At 32.1% G+C, this 20,403-nt stretch overlaps 1 protein-coding gene across 1 annotated transcript in view; it reads right to left on the bottom strand.

The window, feature by feature from the left end:
* Positions 1–13,395, bottom strand: part of LOC129217108 (dipeptidyl peptidase 3-like) — a 45,579-nt gene extending 32,184 nt beyond the window's left edge. Inside the window, exons 1-5 of the mRNA XM_054851359.1 lie at positions 13,278–13,395; positions 12,980–13,126; positions 8,543–8,662; positions 2,334–2,423; positions 2,111–2,248 (exon numbers count right to left, since the gene is read on the bottom strand). Of these exons, the coding sequence (XP_054707334.1) occupies positions 2,111–2,248; positions 2,334–2,423; positions 8,543–8,662; positions 12,980–13,126 (495 nt within the window). The 5' untranslated portion in view covers positions 13,278–13,395. The remainder of the gene's footprint in view (positions 1–2,110; positions 2,249–2,333; positions 2,424–8,542; positions 8,663–12,979; positions 13,127–13,277) is intronic.
* Between the last annotated feature and the right edge of the window lie 7,008 nt (positions 13,396–20,403).

The following is a 20,403-nucleotide window of genomic DNA, read 5'->3' as shown; positions in this document are numbered from 1 at the left end:
TATATGTGTGTGTGTGTGTGTGTGCATATGTACATACATGTATAAAGGGTGAATTTGACCTAATCTGCCAAATGAAAGGGGGCGTTAGAAGAGCCAAAGTAGAGCATAGAACCATCCATAATCCTCTCCAAATTGTAACCGTAACTGAGTAGATAGAAGAAAAGTGAGCCAAAAAAAAAAAAAAAAACAAATTTCTAAGATGAAGACCTATTTCTGAAATTCTTGGAAAAATCTACACACAAAATAAGTACATATTTGAAAAAAGCATACAAAATCCTATAAAATGACACTCTTTTCATCGAAATAGTTACATTTTTCAGTGAGCTACAAGCTTTGAAACATTTGAAGTACTCAAAGTTGAATTAGTACCAAAATCTGTACACAGCAGTTTTTAAAACAATTGTTTGAGCTACAACCGGTCATTTGAACTACATGTAAGATTATATATGAAAGAATTAAAAGCTTTCAAAATCGTTACAGCAGCACACTTAAAGTTAACATGTTATACTATTAAAGTTACAAAATAAACTCATTAAAGAAAAAAAATTGAAAACAAGTTAAAAGTTGCAAGTAAAACTATCTATATTTTGTATATTTCAGAAAAATAACTAAACAGAAGTTTAATACATATGTGAAAATTAAAGGTGTAAGAGTGCACACTGCAGAGGAGAAAAAAGAAAAAAGAATAGATCAAAAAATTCTGCATTTTTGGGTAGCATTTAACATCTAACGAAAAAATATAAGAGTTAGTGAGAAAATACTATAGGAGAAAGTCTGTCAATTTGTGAAAATATAGGAAATTAAGAAGATATAGGATGACTATGAGTCCTGCTAAAGGAGTGTAATCTATTCAATTCGTATTTACAGCAATATTCGTAATGCACATGGCACAAATATGAATATTAATGAGGTTTAATTATTGAGCATTTGATAATATTTTGCTCCAAAATGATCATTTAAAAAACATTTTATTTAAAAGAAATTGCCAACAACTCTACTACATAAAAACTTCCTTATGCAACAGTTGGTCGAGTTATGAAAGAAAATTCACAACACTACCGAAACAAATTTCAGTTCCATTTATAACTCACAGGAATATTATTAAATGTGCAATATTTAGGTCCAAAAAAAAAAAGTTTAATTTTTTTAATGATTTTTGAAAATAAATTTTACATGATGTTTTAACAAAAATATTTTTTCAAATCATAATTAGAGAACAAGAAATTGATGATTAAACACTTATATTATAAAACTTGTGCTATTTTTTTTTAAATTCATACTTTTAATATAATACATTCTGTAACTACAAAAAATGGTAATTTATTGCATTTAAGTTAACTATTGCATTATTTTTGAAAACTTTCTTTTGCACACATGCATGTCAAAAAAATTGGTTTATGGAAAAAAAAAAGGTCCTGCATACAAATTGAAATTTTTAATGATGAATTTTACTTTCTATGCAACTAGATTAAAATCAGCTGAATAAATAAGTTACATATATATTTATACTTGAATGCTCATATTGAATAAACATGTTAAATAGTTAAAAAAATAATTTTAACACATTTTGTTCTGTTTTTGAATTTTGACTCACAAAATAGTTTCTCAAAAATAGTTTAAGACACTTTCGGACACAAGGGTTTTGAACAGAATGGTAAAAACCTTGCCAACCCTGCTTTCATTTGCACACATGCATAAACATAGGAAAATTTGGTTACTATTATTTAAAAAAAAAACAGCTGCATGAACAAGTTTAATGTTCTCATTGAATAAATGTTGAAAGTAAAACATTAGTTTGATATATTTTATTCTGTTTTTGATGTTTTCTCACAGAATACAATTTTTCTAATAATATAGCTTTGGACACTTTCGGACAGTTTTGGACACTAGGGTTTGACAGGATGGTAAAAACCAGGATTTTACAGCAGTGTCCAAAACCTTGCCAACCTTGAATAGCACTAATCAACTTTTCTCACAAAAGCAACAACACAGAATCACACAAAACAAATTGATCAACTACCTGTGGTTTATTCCTTTGAGAGCTTAGAAAATCAATAAAAACATTGGTTTTAAGTCACTCCACTAAGATAAGAAAACACAAGTTACTTACTACAAATGGAAATCCAAGCTGTTTTTCGTTATCTTTGAGAGAATACATGGCTTCAAGGCAGTGTGATAATAAACTTTGAATTTTTTCTGGTTCTAATTTGAATGCATTACTGGATTTAATCAAGGCTTCCAACTTTTCCTAAAAAGTTATGTCATTACTAACAATCATCTTTAATGTGAAGCAAAATAGCTGAAAAATGAATTATTGCATTGATATTCTTTACCTTTGATAAATTTGGAATAAATTTCTTATCTCCAGAGCCTTTATAATTTCCCATGTTGTAGAAAATTCCAGAAGCATATACTAAAAGAGCCTAAAAAAGATATTTTGATCAGTATTGGAGATTTCGACAGAACAAGAAAGTGAAGTATGATGCTGAAAAAATACATTAGTTAATAATTTAATATATATGAACAAATTACTCTTAATTAAAGCTGAAAACTGGGAAATTTGGTTAGTAGCCAGTGGCCGGTAAATTCAGTTTTATTAGTAGCCACTTTTAAAGTTAGTAGTCACTTTTTAAAACTGCAACTATGTTTCACATTTTTATTAAATGAAAAAAAAGTATCATCAGAATATCGCTCACATGCAAGAAAGGCGACACAACCAAAAAGCATAAAATTTTACAGAAGAGACAAAAAAAAAAAACTTTTAGTACAGTGCAAAACAAGGATTAAGCTCGATTTTAGAGCATTAGTAAATCATTTTGCAAACCATAGGGACCTTTATGATGTTTTTCTTGTTGTAAGCAATATCTCAAACTGTTATGTATTTTTAAATGAACCTCAAAATATGTGTTTTGAGTTGTGTTACTTTTTTTGTGCATGAGTGATATATTAAACATTGTTTTCTGTAATCTGCCAACTATTCATGAGCATGTCCTAGAAGATGTATGCAAAACACTTTTAGTTTTTAAATATGATTGGTAAAAGATATTAAAAATCGTGCACGACATGTTTATTGTTATTTCAAATCTTAAGAAAAATGAATTTGTGTTAACATTCACACATCAAAACTTGATAACAGTGAATCTATGATATCGAGAATAAAAAAAATAAAATGAAATTGTTCATACTTGTAGCCCTGACCACTAGAGTATCATTAACTGGTATTTGTTGAATAAGATTGATGATTTAAAATTTTCATTAGCTCATTCTCTTTTTCTCCCCCCACAAATTTGAGCAAAATTAATAGTGCATTTCGAATAACAATAAAATTAAAATACCACGTGATCGCTGAGCAGCCATTACAAGGAAGGTGGCATGTGCAGGGTTCAAAGTGCAAATGACGGTACACTGCTGCAGCTGAATTTCTCCCTCTAGCGGTGGGGAAAAGAAATACATCTGGGTAGCTCGGAACAGGGGGAGGGGAATATGGTTCGATTGGGAATGCAAGTAGAGTGATTGAGCAAGAGTGGCGACAGGGGGTGGTGATCGATGACAAATTTTTTTAATCGCCATTTTTGCAAATTTAATCGCCGAGTGGCGACCACTAATTTCCAGCTTTACTCTTAATGCAAATAAAAAGCAAATGAACAGTATTACTATGATTAATGTAATTTTTATATTGAAAATACTGTAGTTGAAAAAATATAGAAAATATCAAAATATCATGACATTTTCAAAATAAATATCAGATATATATCGACTAATACATATCAGCGAACCCTATCCGGTATTAAACTAGTATGTTGTGGCCATCACGAAACTTTCTTCTATATTTTTCTTTTTTTTCTGATCCCTCTCCATGCTTGAAGAGAAAGCAATATTCCCAACAAAAAAAAATTACACATGCAAAAACTTTACGACCATCCCATTGTCAGAATTATTGCAAAAGCAAAGCAAAGAGCGAAAATTGAAAGTTATTTTTAAAGCCTTGCTTGAATTAATTACAAATATTTTATTTGTTAACAAACATAAGATGGCAACAGTTAAAAATTTTAAATCGAGATAATATTTCCGATCATTTCCATACAATTAAAATCACGAGAAATACGCAAACGACAATCTATTACGATTTATCTTTCTTATTGTTGCATTAATAAAGCTATTTTTATTCGCAAAAAAAAAAAAATCAACACCTCTTGGACCGATTCGCGTCAAAATTGAACCAAAGCCTGTTTACATATGGATTCACATATATTCCAAATTTCAACCAGAACGTAGCATTACTTCTTGAGATAGGGCACTCACAATGGAAAAAAAGAACGGGCGATTGCGCTGCCCCCTTTTTAGCTGTTGACACCAAAATAAAATCAGCTCTTATACCCACTAAGGGCTACTTGCCGATAAATTTTTCGTTCATTACGTTCATTATTTCTTGAGATACAGCAGTCACAATTGATGACAAAAAACGCTCTATAGCTCAACCCCCGTTTGAGTTATTGACACCAAAATTGAATCAGAACATGTTCCTGTTAATGACAACATATGGACCAAATTTTGTTTGATTCCGCCAGTTACTTCCTGAGGAATAGCAAGCACACGCAACTCAGAAAACGTCCCATTGCTTCACCCCCCTTGGAGGAATTCGCGCCAAAAACCAATGGGCACAAGTTCACATAGGGGCACATATGTGTACCAAATTTCATTCTATTTCATGTGGTAGTTTCTGTTGTAGAGCGGCCACAAAAAACTGGTCACACACAGACGTGACACACACACACAGACAGACAGACAAACATTTTCCAACTAGTATGGTGTGGCCATCACGAAACTTTCTTCTATATTTTTCCTTTTTCTGATCCCCCCCCATGCTTGATGAGGAAGCAATATTCCTAACAAAAACAAAATTACACATGCAAAAACTTGACGACCATCCCAATGTCTGAATTATTGTAAAAACAAAACAAAGAGCGAAAATTGAAAGTTACTTTAAAAGCCTTACTTGAATTAATTACAAATATTTTATTTATTAACAAACATAAGATGGCAACAGTTAAAAGTTTTAAATCATTGAGATAATATTTCTGATCATTTCCATACAATTAAAATCACGAGAAATACGCAGACGACAATCTATTATGATTTATCTTTCTTATTGTTGCATTAATAAAACTATTTTTATTCGCAAAAAAAAAAAAAAAAATCAACACCTCTTGGAGCGATTGGAGTCAAAATTTAACCAAAGCCTGTTTACGTATGGATTCACATATATTCCAAATTTCAACCAGAACGTAGCATTACTTCTTGAGATAGGGCACTCACAATGGAAAAAAAGAACGGGTGATTGCGCTACCCCCCTTTTTAGCTGTTGACACCAAAATAAAATCAGCTCTTATACCCACTAAAGGCTACTTGTCCAAAAAATTTTGTTTGATTCCGTTCGTTATTTCTTGAGATACAGCAGTCAAAATTGACGACAAAAAACGTTCTATAACTCAACCCCCGTTTGAGATATTGACACCAAAATTGAATCAGCACCTGCTCCTGTTAGGTGCAACATATGGACCAAATTTTGTTTGATTCCGCCAGTTACTTCCTGAGGAATAGCAAGCACGCGTAACTCAAAAACGTCCCATTGCTCCACCCCCCTTGGAGGAATTCGCGCCAAAAACCAATGGGCACAAGTTCACATAGGGGCACATATGTGTACCAAATTTCGTTCAATTTCATGCTGTAGTTTTTGCTGTAGAGCGGCCACAAAAAACTGGTCACACACAGACGTGACACACACACACACATACACACACACACAGACAGACAGACATTTTCCAAAAATAGTCGAAATGGACTCAGCACACCTCAAAACGTTCGAATCCGTCAAAATTCGAAATTCGAAAATTTGCACGAATCCAATACTTTCTTCTATATATTAGATATAGAAGAAAGTAAAAATAGTCGAAATGGACTCAGCACACCTCTAAACGTTCGAATCCGTCAAAATTCGAAAATTTGCACGAATCCAATACTTTCTTCTATATATTAGATATAGAAGAAAGTAAAAAAGTGCATGAAATCTAATTTTGCTCTTTCACCTTTGTGTGTATGAATCAGTGAAGTTTTGGAAGACTTACTGGATGGGTGGACTGGCAACTTATTTTTTTTTTAATTTCTACTCCTGTAAAAGTAGCGATGCAAACAATTTCTGAGGGTATACACCTAAAAGAATGTCTTTAAAAAAAAATACTGAAAAATACAAAAACCTGATTGTTTATCATCAATCCGTAAATGAAGAAGTAGTTCACAGAAGATTATTTTCAAAAACTAGCTTGCCTTGCTTAGTGTGATTATTTGTTTACAAAAAGGGGAAATTGGGTGACAGCTAAATTTTTAAGAGACTCCCTAAAAATCTGAGATTTTCCCCAAAAAATTTAAGAAAAACATGAAGAATCTTATCCCTGATAGCATATGTATTTATTTATTCCAAGATTTACATTCTGCACTTTTTTTTATGCTTTTAAAGCAGTAAATAATCAAACTTGCATAAATTTTCAATAACGGAAGAAATACAAGCATAATGAGCAAAATTTTAAATTAGATATGTAACAAATAATGAGAAATAGTGAAAATAGAAATTATATAAAATTGGGAAATGTAATCATTTCTTACTTGAAATTAAAAAAATTATTTCTCAGCTGATCTAAGCTTGGTTATAAAAAAAATATTTCTCTGCTGATTCAAACTCAAAAAATAAATAAAGTCTATACTGAAACATTGGTCTACCTTAATATGCAAAGTTTTGTGAGTGTAAATATTTCAGTAAAAAAAAAATAGAAGTGATCTAAACAAGGCAACTTCCATTGAATTTGATAAATATTAAGTTGCATTGGGAAATAAAAGGAAGAGAAAATCTATTGAGATGCACTAGAAATTGTCAGAACATTGCACAAAATAAAAATCAATATAAGTTTGGAAAAGGAGTTGCTTTGTGAATTTATTTTAGTTCTGTAGTTTTTTGTGTAGTTCTAGTCAAAATACAAATGTGACAACCAGCAACAGGCTCTTGGCCCAGCTAGGCTGGTCCTGGTCAATTTATTAGTCCCCAATGAAGATCAATGGCAGTCTTAAAGCTATCCACCCCCTTGCTCATTACCACCTCTACTGGTAAGCTGTTCCAAGTGCCCACACACAACCCTACTAAAGTAGTAGTTTTTCCTTATTTCCAGGTTAGCCTGAGATTTGAATAGCTTAAAACAATGACCCTTCGTCCTGCTTTTGGTGCAAAAATTTAATCCATTAATTTTGATAAATTTGAACAACTGTATCATGTCTCCTCTGATCCTCTTTTGCTCCAGGCTATACATATTAAGCCTATTAAGTATGGTATCATAATCTAAATCTGAAAGTCCCCTTACTAGTATAGTAACCCTTCTTTGAACCCTTTCCAATACACAAATATCTTTCCTCAGATAAGGCGACCAAAACTGCACAGCATACTCCAAATGGGGTCTTACTAAACTCCTATATAAAGGCAGAAGAACCTTCTTAGATTTGTTTGAAATAGATCTGTTGATAAACCCAAGCATTCTATTGGCTTTGCTTCTTGCAATGCTGTACTGTTGACTAAACTTGAAGTCCTGATTTATTAAGATACCCAGATCAATAACATTTTTTTGCTTGACTAATGATTGAACCCTGTGAACGATAATTCGTATGCTAATTTCCATGACCTAAGTGTAGCACTTGACATTTTCCTACATTGACAGACATACCTCACTTATCTGGCCACTTAGTAATATAATGTAAATGTTCTTGAAGCTGTTTTACCTGATCTTCATTTTCTACAATCCTCATAATTTTTACATCATCAGCAAAATAATTTATGCTTCCAGAAATATTCTCATTGATATCATTCATAAAAATAATAAACAAGAGAGGCCCTAAAACTGAACCCCGAGGAACCCCGCTTCAAACATAACTCCATTTAGAATGATTTCCCCTCATAATTACTATTTATTTCTTTCCAGTCAGCCAATTTCTAACCCAAAGTTTTTCCTCATATTCCTATAACCCATACTGCAAACTAATCAACAGACTATTAGTCTCTAAGAAATTCATAATATTTGAGAGGCAAATCAGAAAACACGACTTCAAGTCTAATTATAAAAAGTTGATAGGCCCTTCCTTATCTTCCAATAGATACTTCAATGTCCTCCTCTTTGACATCAGTTTGCTGATAAATAAATGTCCTATTGTGAAGAAACGAAGATCTTATTGATTCCAGCATCTAGGCTATGACATTGCCTAATGCAGTCCTGCTGAAGTGATTAATCTTTTTTATTTAGTTTTTGTTCAACAACTTGAGTCAAAAATATGTGACATTAACTTCTGCACCAAAACATCTGCTACTGAGAAACAACAAAACATAACTTATGCTATTGAAAAAAAGATGCAATAAATAAGTCGAAAAAATAAATAAAATAATAATAATACATAAAATAACTAAATAAATACAGACATCATAGACTTAGTTTTAAAATTATGTACTTACAGTAATTTCATCCTCAGTAAAACTGAGCTCTTTAACAGCTAACCGTTTCAATTCCTCTACAGACTGAGCATGAAATAGCTTTTGAAGCAAGCAATATATCAAAGGACTTTCAGCAGAGGTCTAGGCAAAAATTAATACAACATCATAAATCGTAAACATATCAAAGAAAATTCATTAGAGCAAGAATTTCACAAAGAAAGAGAGCAAGTGGCTATGCAACAAAACTTTTTGGCTTTCAATCAAAATTTAGCTTTAAAAATATACTTGGCATTTTCAGCTACAATTCAGGATATAGTCCAATATTAAAAAATAACAAAAACCAAGAACAGTAAGTACCATTATTTCTCAAAGCAGACGGGTACCACCACCTGAAGCTAAGTCCTAAATGGATGGGCTTGGACCAAAAGCCCTAAATGACGGCCTGGAAATATCTTGATATTTATGAAATTTATAGCGCCAAAAAAAAAAAACCCTCTTCATTTTTATTTTTAAAACTGTTTTACCATGATGCATCATATAATTTTTTTAACTTTTAAAAATACAATTGATTCTGTTCTGCTGTGAGCAGATAAAGGGTAATAACTTTTTTTTTCATGTTTGTCATCTATAATACTTTAGCTTTATTGTACAAGCTTGCTTATTTGGTTTCCGCTGAAAAAGGTGTGAAAAAAACATCTAACTCAAACGTTTCTCTACTGTTAGTATGGAATCCAAAATAAGTTTCTTCAAATACAGTAAAACCTGTAAAGTTGACCACCTTTGTAAGTTGACCACCTGTCTATGTTGACCGCTTTTGTTTGGAACGGAGTTAGTCCTATCTTATATAATGAAGGAAAACCTCTGTAACTTGACCACCTCTCTATCTTGACCACCTGTCTATCTTGACCACTAATGAACACCAAGTTTGGTTTGGAGTATTATAAAAAACCCTTTGTAAGTTGACCACTTGGTTTACTTTTTAAAATTTTATTTAGCAAATTATTTTTTTATTATTATTCTTTTTTTATAGCTTTCCAAGAATATTTTTGATGTCAGACCAGCATTTTACCAACTAAATGAAACAGCAGCATAACTAAACCTCCTTTTGAGTTTGAGTAGACCCATCATGGGGTTATAAATGTATATGAGAAAAAAATAAAGCGAAAAATTTGTATTTTTTGATTAGTTATGAATTTTTAGGAACTATTAATACCAAATGAGTAACTTTTCATAAACAATAAGACTTTTTTTTTGATCAATTTACTGAAATTTTAAATTTGCATGACACATTATATGTCATTCTGGGAAAATAATCTCTAAAAATATTTAAATAACATTTTAAATTATTGTTTCAAAGTAACGCAAAACAATGAAAGTGAGTTGAACAGAAAGAATAAGTGTCAATTAGTCAAAAAATTAATACATGGTGCAAGAAATGACAAAAAAAAAAAAAAAAAAAATCATTACACCCTTTATAAGTTGACCACCTGTCTAAGTTGACCACCAAAGTACTGCACCGCAAGTGGTCAACTTACACAGGTTTCACTGTATTGGAAAACTCATTTCTGAATATACTGCCCCTCACTTCCCCATGGGAGTATTGATCAGAAGTGTTGCTTTTAATGAACAACACTATTCTCCTTCAGGATTTTTAATTAGGATATTATTATTAACCAGCGATGATTAATTTGAATCAGCAATCAACTTTTATTAAATAAGCAATGCTGATTTTATTAAGCTACGTTTTCTTATTTGATTTCAATAAAAGGCGGGTCTGATTGCATGAAGCAGCAATGTTTGTTTGGTTACACTTCAATGTTAATTATATCTATAGTTGGTACAAAACTAACCCGGATTTGCTTAACCTTCACAATGCTGGTTTGCCCCAGCTATTGTGAAGTTTTTCTTTTAAAACCCGTAAAAGGACGTGCGGTTCCACGGACCAATCAAAATGTTTTATTTTGACCTTGACTTTATTATTATTAGAAAATATGAAATCAATGATTAAAAGAAGCAAACAAAAATTTACTGGAAATAATCTGGGATCAAGGTGAGGCTAACACATAGTACCAATTGTCCTCATAAAATATCGGGCATAAAAAAAAGAAAATAGCTTTGAACACACATATTTGCACATTTGTTTGAAAATCATTTTAGATCAATTGCCTGTTCCTGAACGCAGAGCTGTGTCCAAGGGCAGGGTTTTAGGGGTTGAACCCTTTCAAATGTGGAAAAAAATTTTTAAAAAAATGACAAAAAGTGCACATTTAATTGATGTTGAAATTTGTGTACAGCATTTTTTTGAGCAATCACATTGCTTATTGTTCTCACTTGACTGTTTTGATGTCCTATGATTTTATTATAGCAAAAGCAATGCGTTCTAACAAAACGAGTACCATTTCCCAAAAACACTTAATCATTTATAGTTCAGCTAAAGTGGTGTCAGACTGACAATCCAAAGTAAGACATATTGTTTACGTTCTATGCTATGCAAGAATTGTATGTTTAATCAAAGCAAAAGCTAAATATCTGGCATATTTCTAGTTTCGTTCTTGCAATCAAAATTTAAAATGATTATTAAAGTAAATATATATTATTACTCCACAAATTCGATTGGGATAAACCAGAGATTTGGATTAATAGAGGCCAGACAAACTAGGTTCTACTCGGGGTGTTTCCATAGGGAAAATTTGATATGTCATATGGACTGAAACATCTTTTAGACACATTATGTATACAACTGCATACACATATTGTGGATAAAAGGACTACTGGGAGTATATCCATAGAAAAATTAATGAGAATATCACTGGTTCTACTGTATATAAAATACAATTATTGAGTTGGTAATTATTTAAACCAAATCTTCTGGGAATTTGATTCATCCTCTCTTCATATCACTACACTCCTCATTGTGACCATTTAACAGAAATGAATTATTTGACACACTTGTGTTTTCTTGACAATGCAGGCAAGAATGAAAATAATTGAAACCAAAACACTTCCACCTCCACACCAAATCCTTGACATGTCCTGCCTGAACATGACCAGAAAACAGATCCAACATCAATTCTTTTTAGAGACGTACCAAGTACTCGGTAACTACTCGGTACTCTGCATATTTACCGAGTACTCGGTATCGGAAAAAAAATTTGGTCAGATACTCGATCAATACCGAGCAGTTCTAAAAAATGGAATATTGTTCAAGACAGATTTTAAATTAATAAAAAAGTGCAAGCATATAATATACTGCAATCATCTACACATCAAATTTAAATTTTGAGAATAATGAAGTTTGTTATGCTTCAATGGAGTAAATCTTTATTTTAATGTCACCAAAGTTAATAAAACTGGGGTAAACTTCTGGTAAGTGTAGAAAATATGAAATTTTTATATTATTAAATGAATTTTTGCTACAAACAAAAACTATTTGTAAGAAATATAAAAATAGCTTTGCTTAAAAAATAAAAGCAAATAAAACAGCATCAAAAGCACAAGTGTGCAACACTGCAGACACACATTTTGGCATTACAAGGAATGCCTTTTTCAATGCACAAAATGTGAGCTTATGGATTTAAAGACATCCGACAAAAGTCGGATATTTTTGTAGGATGTCTTTACATTCATTAGTTCACACTTCATGCACTGAAAAAGACGTTCCTTGCAAGACAGAAGCATGTGTCTGCAGTGTTCGTGCACATTTGTGCTTTTAATGTTTTATTTGCTTTTAAAAATTTTTATGTTTGGCAAACTAAAACTATTATATGGACATGGAGGTCTATACTACTATTCCAATGAGTTCAAAGTTCATCACTTATTTGTCGGTGGTTCTTCTTAAAATATAATTGGTACTCGGTACTGGGTACTCGGCCAAAGTGCTACTGGGTACGTCTCTAATTCTTTTGCATTGCTTGACAACAACGTATTGGTTTTCTGAACTAATATCTGGAAACTAGTTTAGGTGATTTAATTTTTAATGCTACCTATCAAATGCGCTGATAGAAACTTCCACAATTTATCTATGTGCCTTTGAGTCCCCCTTAAAATTCTTCTACTACAAAGGGTTATTGCTGCTGGGGCATTCCAAGGTATTTTTGACATTATGTAGAGTCCGTAACGTGACCTTTTTTTGCCATAACTTTTTAATTTACCATTTGATTTGCAAATTATTTTATTTTGAGCTGGTGTATTGGTAGGAAAAGATCAAAATAAAATAATATGCTAATCAAACAGTAAATTAAAAATTTATGGCAAAAAAGGTCACGTTACGAACTCTACATAAATGTAAAAATACTGTGGAATGCCCCTGCTGGTTGAGAACCACTGCAATAGCCCTTCATAACCCTTACCCTTGTTCTGAAAATAAAAAAAGGTAAGAATTGGAATAAATTAATCGTAGTAACAGTTTTTTTTTTTTTTGAATTTATGCAGGAATATTCAACACATAAAATAATATACCTGGATAAGAACGATGAGACCTCCGTACCAAGATGCTTTGGATAAATAATGAGCATAAAGTTTTTCTTTTGAGTTCAGTGTATCAAAAGCAGATTCACAATTCAATAAAACCACAGGCTGATTGTTAGGAAACGTATACTCTGACATCTATAGGAATGAAAAAGCAAACAAATGTAAAAAGACGTAAAAAAACAAAAAACACTATAAAGATTAATGTTCTGTCCGTTTTAGATTGTTCAGTTACAAAATCCGAATAACTTTAGAGAAATACTCGGAGGAATGAACTAAAGAAACTTACATTTTCACTGAATAAACACTCCAGAGAAAGACTAAAACCGATGAGTGAAATTCTCTCTTATTAACGTTGATATAACACCTGATTCAGCTGTCAGTTACTGAAAACGTTAACGTTTCGCCAACTCGCCGGTTAAAAAAATTATCCAGTCATTATTATTGAACTAACTGGAGTGGCATTTTCTTTCGCTCTGGAATGCTATCTTTGAAGTTTTATTTTGAGTAAGAAAGCATTCTTGCTAGCATGAAATTAAAATTTCACATAAAATTATGTGTGTCGAAATGAGCATAAAACTGAATGATCCGAGAAAAGGATAATTCCTTTCAAGAAAAAAACAAAACTGCCAGTCCCCCCAAAAAGCGCAGCTATTGCATCACTGGTTGCATCCAATGAGATCAGCGATCGCATCCTCGTTAACACGCCCCCCACTGCGACAGCAAAAATCGTAACGCCAGCGAAAGAGCGATAATCTTACAAATTTGCCCGAGCTTCGTTCTTCTTCGTGTGATGTCTTTTTCTTTCCTTTTCCTTTTTATTTGCTTATGTTATATGTGTTTCCATTGAATTTGTCCATCCAGCAAGATAACCTTTTTAATATGTAAAGTATGATATAAGTATCACAATATCTGGACCAAATATACGTATTGAAGAGTAGGGACTCTGTCATCCAGGCTCTCATCTAAGTATTGCGCTTAGGCGTCGAAAGAAAGAAAAATCTAATATCGAATCAAATTTAGAAGGAAATCGGTCAATGCAGGAACGATCCTGACAGATAAACGGGAGGCAACCCTATATTTTGGCGCTAAATGATATCATACAAAGACTTGGCGACAAGGATTCTTCCTGTACCTCGTGCGTGGAGCGCGGTTTAAAAAATGGCTTGAAGAATGTAGTAATGAGTAATGTGTTAATATATTTATTATGATGAGATTTTTACAATTAAATATGCATGAAAGTAAGTGAAACATTTTCTTGGATGTAACTATGTTAAGTTGTATCTTTTTGTTTTTTTTTATTTTGAAAAAGAGCATGTTCCTTTATGCTTACTGTCTGACCACGGATTGTATGGAAGGACAAACACCGTTTTACAGCCGGAAATGGATAAATTTATTATTTTTTACTGATGTCAGCTTTTGCAGAAGCAGAGTCTCATTCAAATGAGCGGAATACGCGCATCAAATTTTTACTTTTCCCCCTTATTCACATAATTCGTTGATCTGGACGTTTGAAAATTCCATGCAATCTGTGGTTGGACAGTACAACGGTCATGAAATTAAAAGCATGTATTAAGATTTATTATGACTAGGGCTTAGGTTTTTTTCTAGATTATCATTCTGTGCATCTGTACTTTCTATCCGGACAAAATTTATATTTATTTATGCCATAATTAGACGTCTTTCAGATATCTAATATAATATGGGAATTGTTGTTAGACGTTAGCTTGCATAGGTGTGCATTAAACAAACGTTTCTCGTGTGCTCGAGATTTTTGCTTTACCCCCCCCCCCCCCTTGAATAATCGAAACTATTAGGCTTCTTTTAATTTCCCGCCTAAATTAACGTACATTTCTTTAAGACGTCTTTAAGGATTCTTCCTGTAAGCGTGCATTTATTCACATCATTAAACGTTTATCCTTTGTGAAACATTTAGATGTTTCCTTTTCCTTGCATAATTAAAACTACTGAGTTGCTTAATTATCCAAAATTAATAATCATTTTTCTCAGACGTGTGGACTTTTGTCAGAATTGTTCCTGTCAGCCTTTAGCGTGCGTAGATCTGCGTCAACTAGAAATCTGTTATCGTGAGTAAATTGTATAATTTCCTTCATTTAGTGAAACCATTTTGATGTATAATTAATTTAATTACTGCCAGAATTAAATTTATTCCTGTCATCTATTCTTAAGGGCAGATTCCTCCTGTTAGCCATTAGCGTGCAAAGATGTGTTTCTAATGAACGCTATTGAAAATTGTACTGTAAAGCATTTTTGTTCCTTGAACAATTATGAATATTTAGCAGCAAATTTAATTTTCTGCCAAAATTAACTTTCTTTCAGATATCAAGTCTTAAGTAAGGATTCTTTCTGTCTCCTGTGTAGTTGAGCTTCAGATGACTTCATTCTGACATTTTTTTTCTTTTCCTGTTGCATAGGTGTTTATCAGGAGTAAAATACTTATTTCCTAATCCTTACATAATTAAACTATTTAACTGTTTAATTCATTACTTAAAATTATATGCCAGATTTTTAATCTCTACTGAACTTTAACTTTGTCTAGCAACAAATGAAAGATTTTTGTAGTTTGCTAAGAGCTAAATTATTTAAGCATGAAACATTATTCTATTAAATTAGTAGGGTACCTGGTACATTTGTCAATAGAACCTGAAGTATAAGTTCACCTTTGAGTGAACAGTCATTGTTAGAGCAATGATTGAAATCTTTGAGATTGTGGGTTTTTCACTGGTCAGTCATCAGTTCCAAGTTCATCTGATGCACAAAATTCCTGCGGACATGTGTATAAAAATGCTTTATTTCAGTGTGCCCAAAATTTAATGTTCTATTTGTATTATGTCATTTTTCGCTTATTGTATACTTTTCAGAAGGGTTCCTCCATGTTAGTTTACCAAGATGTCAATTGTTTAATCCTGAATAGCGAGAAGATGGATGATTTCATGGAAACTTAAAGCACAACACTAGTTGAATTTAGACTTTGCATGACAGTTACTTTACTAAAGTCTGCTGCAAAGTCTTAATTTTGCTGGTAATAATGCTTTAACTGGACCTTTCAATGAACAAGAACAACCATTAGAATCTTTGAAATGGTGGGTCTATGCTTTGCAGTCAGAAATCAGTATTAAGTTCATCTGATGCACAAACTTCCTGTGGGATAAGTATAAAAATAATTATTTCAATGTGCCCAAAGTTGAATGTTCAATTTGTATTGTGAATTATGAATACATTTTTTGCTTATTGCATATTTTTCAGAAGGGTTCCTCCATGTTAGTTTACCAAGATGTCAATTGTTTAATCCTGAATAGCGAGAAGATGAATGATTTCATGGAAACTTAAAGCACAACACTAGTTGAATTTAGACTTTGCATGAAAGTTACTTTATTAAAGTCTGCTGCAAAGTCTTAATTTTGCTGGTAATAATGCTTTAACTGGACCTTTCAATGAGCAAGGACAACCATTAGAATCTTTGAAATTGTGGGTCTATGCTTTGCAGTCAGAAATCAGTATTAAGTTCATCTGATGCACAAACTTCCTGTGGGATAAGTATAAAAATAATTATTTCAATGTGCCCAAAGTTGAATGTTCAATTTGTATTGTGAATTATGAATACATTTTTTGCTTATTGTTTATTTTTCAGAAGGGTTTCTCCATGTTAGTTTACCAAGATGGCAATTGTTTGATCCTGAATAGCGAGAAGATGGATGATTTCATGGAAACTTAAAGCATGACACTAGTTGAATTTAGACCTTGCATGACAGTTACTTTATTAAAGTCTGCTGCAAAGTCCTAATTTTGCTGGTAATAATGCTTTAATTGGACCTTTCAATGAGTAAGAACAACCAATAGAATCTTTGAAATGGTGGGGCTATGCTTTGCAGCCAGAAATCAGTTTTAAGTTCATCTGATGCACAAACTTCCTGTAAATATAAGTATAAAAATGATTATTTCAATGTGGCCCAAAGTTGAATGTTCAATTTGTGTTGTGAATTATGAATACATTTTTTGTTTATTAATGTATCTATTTTTCAGAAGGGTTCCATGTTAGTTTACCAAGATGTCAATTGTTTGATCCTGAATAATGAGAATATGGATGAGGTTATAGAAACTTAAAGCACACTAGTTGAATTTAGAACTTGCACAACAGTTACTTTATTAAAGTCTGCTGTGACGTACTAATTTTGCTGGCAATAATGCTTTGAAACCGACTTGTTAAAATTCAAGTGCATTCAACATCAGTCATATAGTGTAGTCTAAATATATGACTCTTGTGTCTGATGTAATAAAAAGCATTTACAGAATTAATATAAAGGGATGTTGTCACTTAATTTATGACTAAAACCCTCTTTATAAATGCTAACATTTTTTATGCTAATTTTCCTCGAGATAAAAAGTTTGGTTTGAACATTTTTACTTGGTCACAGATATGTTTCATTTCTGGTACAATTATTTTGCTTAGAATTGCAACACAGCCGGCTTAAAAAAAAAATCTGTGTATTATTCTATTTTAAAACAAATTCTTGCTGTTATCATACCAAGAATGAATATGCTTCTCTAAGTTATTCCTGTAGTTAGCTCAGTACTCTAAAGTTTTTCCTGGTGCAAAAGTTTCATAAATGTCAAAAGAAAAAAATTTACAAAACTTCTTTGGCATGCTGGAATTAAAACTTGGAGATCACTATCTGTAATTTTATTGTGTAAGAAATTAGGGGTATGAGGAAAGTAGAAATTAAGCAAAGTATTCTAGTGAGGGGAATTAAAAGAAAATGAGCATTAAATCAACATTGCATTTTAAGTAAAAGGTATCAGCAAAACTGAAGTGCATAATAGTAGTGGTATATATGCTTTGTTGTTGATATGTTTCAAAAATCCCGTCAAAGCAATGACATATATAGTTTTTTAAATTATGTATTTAAATATTAAATTTCAAAGCTATAGTTAAAAGAGAAAATGATTGTCTTTCTTTGGGTCAAATATATTTTTCTTGTACTTTAATTTATTGTTTTCTACAAAAGCACTATATTAGTAGTTAATGGTAAAAATAATATAGTAGTTTGGTAACAAGTTTAGCATGATAGTCATTAGACATGTATTTTCCGTGAGGATCTCAAAAAGATCATCCTTTCAAATTAACAGAGGAGTAATTTTAAGCTATATTCATATTTCAATGTCAAGAACATTTGAGCAAGAGCATTAAAAATATTCGCACCATGTTGAATAAGTGCTGAAAAGCATGTGGAGACATTCCTCAATTTATCATACCATCCAATTTTTAAGAATGTTTTATTTTGAATTTGGTTATATGCTGTAATTGTGTTTTTCAGTGTTAGCATTTAAACAACACACATTACAATTATAAGTGGGTAATTTTGCTTTAAATTAAAATAAAACCACAGCATTATATTTTGCATATGCTTCACACTTAGCAGGTTTTATTTTATAATACAATCAATATAATTGACGTTCGATTTTAACAAATTTACTGTAGTACATTCGTCCCTCGTATAACACGGTACTTGCACAACACGGTTTCGATATTACACAGTACGAAACTTCAATTTAATACTTCATGGTTTTGATTTAACACGAAAGGTATCTTTAATAAAGAAGACATTTCTTTTTTGTTCAATACATTCTGTTAATGTTTGATAACTCTAATGAGGTTTTACTTTGTTTTTCATGAAACTTGGTTTCGATATAACACGATAGACATGCTTTGATTTACATTATTTCAAAGTCTCGTATAACACGGTTTCGATACAACACGATACATATTGACATGATTTTTACTATGTACGTGATTAATTAGTGTAAAAAATATGTTAATAAGTTTAAAAAAGTATCGTATAACACGATTTCGATACTACACGGAACGAATACGAGAGACGCCTGTATATTTACAAGAAAATTATTCAGCTTTATATATTAAATAGTTTTATTAAGAATTGTTATTTAACTTTATGTTTCACATAGAGTTTTATTAAGAGTTTGTCAAATTTTAATCTGTTCAGAATTCTATCATGTATCATGTGAAACACATTACTTGGAAAATTCTTTTCTATTTTAAACAAGTGTTATCGTTTTTTTTTTTCTCCTTAATCCGTTTGCTATACGAACATTTTTCTGTATTAAACGTTTTTTTTTTAATTACAAAAAAGTCATAGTTTTGATTTTTTTTTTTTTTTATTAATGAAGGCTGTTTTGAGTGTACAAGCACCTGACAGGCTCGTCATTTCAAAAAAAAAAAAAAAAAAAACAAGGGAACGATGCGGAAAATACTCAGTTTCTATTGCAGGAGAAAATCAAGAGTAGGGAATTTTTAAACGGGGAGGGGGGGGTTGCACCCCTAGTCACGTTAATTTAATATCTGTTAATCATGGAGTAGGAGAGGATAGGAATTTTTTTAGTTTGTCACTTTGAACATACATTTGCCCTTTGTATACTTATATGCACATATTATATAAATTGGGCTAAGTAAATAACTTAATGAAGTAGTAACTTGCTCCTTGCCTTTTCGCTGCAATAAATTAATAAATAATACGTAACAAATCGGTGGGTAGCCTTAAGTCCAGGTAGGTTTGCGTTTTCTTTGAAGTGGAAGGGGGGGGGGAATTCTAACATATTCTCAATTAGGGGGCAGCACAATCAGAAATATTTTTCTGCGGTCCTTCATTTCGAAATTTGACATGGAGGGAGGGGGGGTGCACTCAATGGGAATTGACTTGGTGAAAACAACGAAAATCACGCCCGCTATCCACTTATAACTAATAAAAAGCATTATTTTTCCAAACCAAGGGGGACTTTCGACCATCCTCCCTTTCGTCCGCATGGAGGGGGGGGACAAGTGGGGGCTCAAACCCCACCTTGGAAATTAGAACTTCCTTGCTTTTAGTACTTTTTTTCTAGCAAGAAAGTAAAAACATTTCTCCAGCCATTAATGAATAAATTATTAAAAATGTCAAATTTTAATAACTCTAATCTGTACTGAAATCGGTTTCTATGCGGAAAGTATCTTACTAAACCATGGAAAAATATCTGACCCCCTCCCCCCTTAAAATTTTGCTTATGCGTGCCCATGCCCCGAACCCCCTAAACAGAGCCGTGTCCAAGGGGAGGGTTTTAGAGGTTAAACCCCTCCCATTGGGGAGAAATAATAATCCAAGAGAATGTATATTTGACTTTTATTAATTTTAATGTGAAAGTTTGTGTGCAGTGCGTTAAAAAAGAAAGCCCTCCCCCCCCCCCCCCCCCCCATTTTTTACAAACTAGAATGATATTTTGGAAAACTATGGTGGAATAATATCTCAATGATTTGTCAACTAAAAATCTTACTTAACTGCATTAATATTACTTATGCATTAATGATTGTGTTTGGTAATTAACTTGCATCTGCAGTAAGCTCT

Source organism: Uloborus diversus, chromosome 2, assembly GCF_026930045.1.
Source record: "Uloborus diversus isolate 005 chromosome 2, Udiv.v.3.1, whole genome shotgun sequence".
Classification (NCBI taxonomy): domain Eukaryota; kingdom Metazoa; phylum Arthropoda; class Arachnida; order Araneae; family Uloboridae; genus Uloborus; species Uloborus diversus.
The sequence above is the reverse complement of the archived record's forward strand: the minus strand, read 5'-3'. Positions and strand labels throughout refer to the sequence as shown.